Below are 6,686 nucleotides of genomic sequence, written 5' to 3'. Positions count from 1 at the left end.
CCTCTTGCACTAAAACAAGTCTTAAAATGAAAAATGTGTTGTGTTAGAAAGTTTTTCCCAAAAATCATTAACTTTTTGATTGGAAAATATGTCTGTTTTGGTGTTGGCCACAGAGCCTTTTTCTTTTTTTCCTTTGGTTTTTACAAAAGCTCGACATTTTAATCAACTTAGCTTTTTTTTGGTGCCAGGTACTACTGAAACCTCTCCCCAGGTAATAGTTACCACAGTGATGATGACACCACAAGGTAAATTCTGCTCATTTCATGAATGAGCCCAATTTTTATTTCTCTTCATCACAAAAGTCATCCCACATTTGTTGTATACACACTGTTGGTTGCTGTGTTACGGGACATATCACCAGGTATCAGATGCTTTACTCTTGCAGAAACACTTCTAATGGAGATGGAAGCTTCTGTTGGCTGAATTTTAGAACAACAGCAAAAAATAATAATACAAAACCAAAATATCATCTTCAGCTGCATAGCAAATATGGATCAAAAATTTAACACTGTATCAGATCACAAGCGTAAATATACCTCACCATAAATAAAATTCATTGTACAAAATAACTCAAGCAGCTTTTCATACAAATATGGTACATTTGACAACAGTTTTTGAGAATATTTTCTTGTTTTTTTACACCTTCAATTCTTTTCTCTTTCATTCTCCAATATACATGAACCTACTGGACTGGAGTAATGCAGGAGGAAAAGGACTAATGTTGTTCAATGCTACTAAGTGCTGTCAGAGTTTAAATGGAAAACCACTGAAGTGCTGAATTTGAACTAGTTTGCTTCCCCTTTCCATTGTAGCATTGAAAGTCAAGTGCAGCATCATCCCAGAAAAGCATGTGCACTGCCAACAGCCACGTTTTATACCGGCAAAGCCGGAGGGAACATTAAAATAACCCAGTCTGACTTCATTCAGAACACAGGCCATCCTTTCTCCCCACTGTAATTCCTGTATGGAGCCAACAACTTGTCTTTGGAGTAGACATTCCAAGTGGTGGCTGGTGACTGCTGGGGAGTTTGCAGACTACTTCAGCATAAGCAGGAAAATACAGGTAAAAAGCAAGTCCATTGTCAGTGGACCTGGGAGTATTCAGACAGGGGTCAACATTTCCCTAGGAAAAGAACATTAGAAGTCTGCAGATCATAAAAGACTGAAAAATATAGACTGAAGCACATCTGCAAGGAACACTCCCAAACTTGGCAGAAAGTCTGCAGGTGTGGGGAATATGCCTGACCCCCTGGCAATCTGTTACTATTTAGCCCTACTCTTACAAATGTGCTCCCTATTTCCATTAACAATTATGACATTTAAAAAAGCACGGGAGGAAAAAAAACCCATTTTCATGGAGTTGTTTAAAGACCTAAGCCTGGACCTTTCTCATACACAGACAAGGAGGGTGAGAAAACTGAAGCTAAGGAGTATCTGAATCCTTGACATAATCGAAGGACAGTAACATCAAATCTCAGAAATTCAGACTGTGATTATTACTAACTGGCATCTGGTGTGACTTGAGCAGCAAGGCAGAAGACCTGCATACACTCTACAGTCAAAACAGTTTACATTTTGTTCATGCACTTTGACATTTTGCTCAAAACATTTAATCCCTTGGAATCTGGAGGGGTTTTACATTTTTGCTAGCAAATCCGAGGGCAACAATAGATTTCAACTACCTGTTCTTTCAAGTAAAGCCTGTGCAACAACTTTCCAGTGCAACTGTGTTTTGCAGGGTTTCAGGGAATTGTGGCAAAACTACAGGAAAAGAATGCAGAGATTTACAGGTTTAGGTGAAGTATCTGATGACTCATTCCAGGCCCAAACTGATGAAACCAGGGATTTAAATTCACCTTACTTTATCCCATTTTGTCTAGGTAGCTGAGACTGGGCCATGTGGTAGAGTTCATCCTTTTGTAGCAACTTCTTGTTCATGCTGGTTTCCAAGAAGACTCCAGCATTCCATAGCTTGTCAGATGTACTAGGACATTTAATTTGTGCTGTGCCTAGAGGTGGCTCTGAAAGCCAGACAGGGACTTGTGCTAACTTTTCAGCAAGACTTTCATACCAAAATAACAAGCACTTGCTATTTAGGTCAGGAAAAATAGGATCTTGGTTGGATCTATCTTCCTCGCATCTTGTTTTCCACAAAAAATAAAGTGCTTGATTCTTCTCTTCCTTTTAAAAATAGACATCTTTAGATACCCTCACTCCAGTAGTGTAGAAGTGTTGGAACATGATGGAATACCAGAACTGACATCCTTAATGGAAGAGTAAATAGAGAGCAAGCCCCAGATGCTCTTCTTCTGCTCTTCCTCATGACACAGAGGAAAGAACTCGCCGTGTTGGGCTGGGTCCTTCCCTGCCACTCCAAGATTTCAGCCAGACTTCCTGAGATTTCATTTTACTTTCAGATTACTGTGCTGCACAATTTCCTCCCTGCAGCTGAAAATGTCTGTCTCAGTAATTAAAGGAAACTCAAGGTGTGAAAATGTCCAGCACTTGTCACATGTGGGGTATTTATTGATTATCAAGGGAGTAGGTGATGAGAGCCTGGGAGCACAAATTCATGTCACCCGTCAAGATCTCCTCTTGCCAGCATTAGTTTGCTGGCTGTTGTTTCCTAAGACAAAAACACCAGCTGGGACATTTCTACTAATAAATTACATGTTTCCTCTGAGAGAATAAATGCCCAGGCTCTGGCTTTTTAACATCTGTAACAGCATGCAATTTACAAGGCATGATGAAAGGCATGAAACAAATACGTATTATCACATCTGGACTCAGCAATTATCTGCTGTGGCCAGGCTAAAGCTGAGGAAACACTGCCAGTGGTGAGGCTGGCATCATTTTCTCTTGGAGCACGTGATTCGATCTCCTTTCACATCAAGCACAAGCTTTTGTATCACTCCAATGACAGTACTGAGGGGAAGCAGGTTAGACCAGGAGTTATGAAATCCTCCTTGAAGTTCCACCTCAATTTCTTCTTACTATCCAGGGATCTTAGATTAGCTGAGTGGGAAAAGGAAACAGACTCCAGTGTTCTCTCTGAGCAGCTTTGAATTTGGAAAATTCTGGGTATTTTTTAAAGCTTATCCTGTATTTCACCTTTTCTAACCAACCACGTAATTTCTGACTGATGGGATGTTTCCTAAGCCCTGCTGGTAGTCACCATTCTCTGGAGAAAGGTATTTGGTCGCTGTGCCACCAGGAGTCTGTCTAAACCAAGGGAAAATCACATCCCAGAACACACAATGATTACATACCCTGGCTCTCATCCTTGGCTGAAGAACAAAGATCCTGTGTGTTCAAGGTAACTACACCTGCATCCTGTCAGCACCAGTGATTATTTCTACCCAAATTAGTATGTTTGAGAGCACATTCACATGAATGCAGCCTCTTCTGTAGTCCACAGGAAATCTGGTTTAGTCCATGGAAGATGTATCTTCAGGGGAGAACCTCTGCATTAAAATAAGTGGATGTCCCAATAGCATGGAAAAAGCCAGGCAGTTTTCTCTTTCCCCAGCTCTCTGAAGTGCTGAGGAGTTATCTGGTGACTGCATCACTGCTGTTCTCAAGCCCACATGCCAAAGCTCCCCCTACAACTGCTGGAAAGGCCAAGGACACAGCAGGGAGCACAAAGCTCACCCCAGCCTGGGCCAGGCAGCCATCCACGACCAGCCTGGCAGGGCTCCTCTGCGCCCAGCACTCGGTCCTCAGGGCACTGCCATGGGTAACATCCTGCCTTCATCCCTTCTTCCCCTCAAAGAGTGGATCAGGAACTTGTCTTCAGCCCCTCCTGCTCTGTGGCTGGTGGCACATGTCACGGGGGTGTTGACTTGTCCCACTGCTTCTGCAGTGGGAGCGGGTTCCCGGCGCCGTGGGAGCATGGAACTCTCCCACCTGAGGCTGCAGTATGGCTTCAGAGTGATGTGTGGACTGGGTGAATCACAGGGAAAACCGGACCACTTCATGGAAGAAAAGCACATTTTGCCTGCCCACCCCCACCCCCCCTCAAGTCCGAAAGCTACGAGTAAAACCGATCACAGGGATGGTACAGAGGAACATGCACTCAAACGGGGCTGAGGGGAAGATGTGTCCTCGTGTGGAGAGGCAGACCCAGCCTCACTTCCTTGTCAGGCCTCACACCATCAAGTTTACCCCTCCCAGCTGGTTTGGGTTCAGTCCCTGCTCCCTTCCCAACCCATGCGGGGTCCGTGTCCACACTAGCAGGTGGTGGCCAGCGACTGGTGGATGGGGGGCTGGAAGCAGCGCACGTGCTCCACCGTGGAACTGTCTGTTTCCACCGACTTCATGTACTTGTTCAGGATGGCAAAAATCTCGTTGTTCAGGATCTGATACTTCCTGATCCTGTCGGCCATCTTCTTCAAGGGCTGGAGAGATGGTGAGGGAGAGAAACAGAACATGAAAGGTCTTATGTCATCTGAGCAGCTAGGAAGCAGCAGAACCTGTGCCCTGCTGCTGGAAAGCTCTGCTAAGGCAAAGCAGCTCTAACACATGTTCCTGTTCCACTTAGCACCTTGCAGGGACCGGTGACTCGCTTCATTATTGGGTTTGATGACTCAAGACAGAGCATTAACAAGATCAGTGAGTGGTCCTAAGTTAACTGTTCCTAAGTCTAGGCTCCCAACTGCTTATTGATAAAGCCACCGAAACCACAGGATGGTTGCTGGAAATACCAGCTCCTCAGGTCCAGCTTCCCAACCCCAGGAAGAAGGGAAAAGCTTTGGGAGAAAAAAGATTTGATTTTCAAGGCAATTAAAACCTTGGCCTGTCTGCTGAGACTGCAGATGGAAACCTTACAGCAAGGGCGTCCAGTAAGAAAAAGATTAACACCAGGCTTTGTTGTAATTGATGAGTTTGGACAAAGCAGGATAGAAAACAGAAAGAAGTGTGCTGAGTTTGGGTCCTTTGGGACCCCACCCTTCAACTTACCACGTTTTTTATGATTTCATCCTTCCCATCCTGCCTCTGCACCTTCAGCAGGTGGTAGCAGAAGTCAAAGAGGTCAAAGCGCCGTTGCTGTCCAAGGAGAACAATGATAGAGCAACCTGCCCAGTTCAGACCATCTCCAAAGCACTGCCTGGAGGGAGGAACAGGGTGATGGGTGGGGAGACACGACAGGATACAGTTACGCAAGAGAAGTACCATGACACCAGGAACTTTCTTTGGTGAATTCCTAGGGAAAACAGGTTCAGTCCTGCTCCTAGAAAGTGAGTGTACACCTAGAGAAAATGAACTCAGAAGAAGATGTGCATAATTACACCCAGGCCAGGCTGTGCAGGGTGAATCACAGGGTAAGACAGATGAGGACCTACTGCTGGGTTGTTGGTCCATCTACCCATCTCCTGCCTGTCACCTTGGGCACGTCCCTTTACCTTGCTCTTTTCTCCAGCTGTTCCAATACAAAACTGAACATCTTTTTGCATCCATGCACAACAAAGTCCTTTCACCAAACACCCACATTCCCCTCTACCTCCACAGTGGCTCTCACAGCAGCTGACGGCACTCTGGGGGCTGGCCAGCCCCGTCCACCCATGAGCTGCAGTGACAGGAGCTGTCTGGGGACACTCACTCTGCCGTGAACTCGTTGGTGCCCACGGGGATGCAGTACACGAACTGCATGGCGCTCCAGAGCCGGTGGAACTCCACGCACTCGTCCACGTGCATGACCCCGTTGGTGGGGGGCGGCCCGCGCCAGATGGGGTCCTGCAGGTAGCTCCGGATCCGTGTCAGGATCACCTCGAACATGGAGAGCCCGCAGCACAGCCGCTCCTTGGTCAGCAGGTCCCCCTCCCGGGCGATGGCTATTTGCTGAGGAGAGGGACAACCAGAGGGACACAAGTGAGGATGTGACCCAGACCCGCTGGATTTAACGCTGCCTGGTCTCTCTCCGGCTCCTTCACCTCCAAGCTTACCTCTGATGGCTGCTCCCATGGCGCTTCCCACCAGAGAATACTCATCCCTCAAGCAGGAGACTTAATATTGTGCTCCACTGTATTTCACCGACCTCAGTATCTTTTGGAGTAACCACGTACATCAGAACACCAGAGCTGAAGGCAAAGCTCTGACCAGAAATACTGATCCTTAATTCTGCTAGCATGCTGTTCTGCTCTGTTAGTGCTACTCAGCATTTCATTTCCTGATTTTCATTTCATGATTCATTTCATGGGTTTTGTCTCATGATTTCTGCAGATAATGAAGATAAAACAGGAGAGAACAGGGACATTTTGCTTCCCAGGACATTGCCAGCATCTCTTCAAAATGCAGATAGCCTATGGCTTTCTTGATTTCTTTTGTAGTTAGGGTTAAAAAGCTCTGAGGAAGATGAGAAGCACTGCTAACTTGACACTGGAAAACCTGTAGTTTATAAGAAAGCCAAATAATTTTTTCCCACATGTGGAAGCTTTACAGGTGTGGATAATTTCTGTGACACCCCCGCTCACATTTAGATATACCATTCTGGAATAGCTCCACTGGATGAAGTTATTTTGGTTTTTACACTAGAGGAAAACTAAAAGAGAATTAATTTCATTTCAGCCTTATTGCTCCCCAAGAGAAAAAAAAAGGGGATTTAAAATAAGCAAGTAGGGCCTTCCCCCAAGCTCATTGAGTGGTGCAAGTGTGGGGGTCTCTCACTGCCCTATCCTCTCAGCTGCCCC

The 6,686-nt window shown here is 45.8% G+C and overlaps 1 protein-coding gene across 4 annotated transcripts in view; it reads right to left on the bottom strand.

Annotated features, from left to right (window-relative positions):
* Positions 1–246: 246 nt before the first annotated feature.
* The window catches only part of LOC121657778 (cytoplasmic FMR1-interacting protein 2), a 49,956-nt gene continuing 43,516 nt past the window's right edge, over positions 247–6,686 (bottom strand). For all 4 annotated transcript variants that reach the window (XM_042013864.1, XM_042013863.1, XM_042013860.1 and 1 more), the window contains 3 exons: positions 5,600–5,838; positions 4,960–5,107; positions 247–4,397 (listed from right to left, as the gene is read on the bottom strand). In XM_042013864.1, the coding sequence (XP_041869798.1) occupies positions 4,230–4,397; positions 4,960–5,107; positions 5,600–5,838 (555 nt within the window). In that variant the 3' untranslated portion in view covers positions 247–4,229. The remainder of the gene's footprint in view (positions 4,398–4,959; positions 5,108–5,599; positions 5,839–6,686) is intronic.

Source organism: Corvus kubaryi, unplaced genomic scaffold, assembly GCF_017639235.1.
Source record: "Corvus kubaryi isolate FWS band 111438036 unplaced genomic scaffold, C.kubaryi_AGA036_p1.0 split1-37374, whole genome shotgun sequence".
In the NCBI taxonomy this organism is placed as follows: domain Eukaryota; kingdom Metazoa; phylum Chordata; class Aves; order Passeriformes; family Corvidae; genus Corvus; species Corvus kubaryi.
This window is presented reverse-complemented; position numbering and strand designations above follow the sequence as displayed.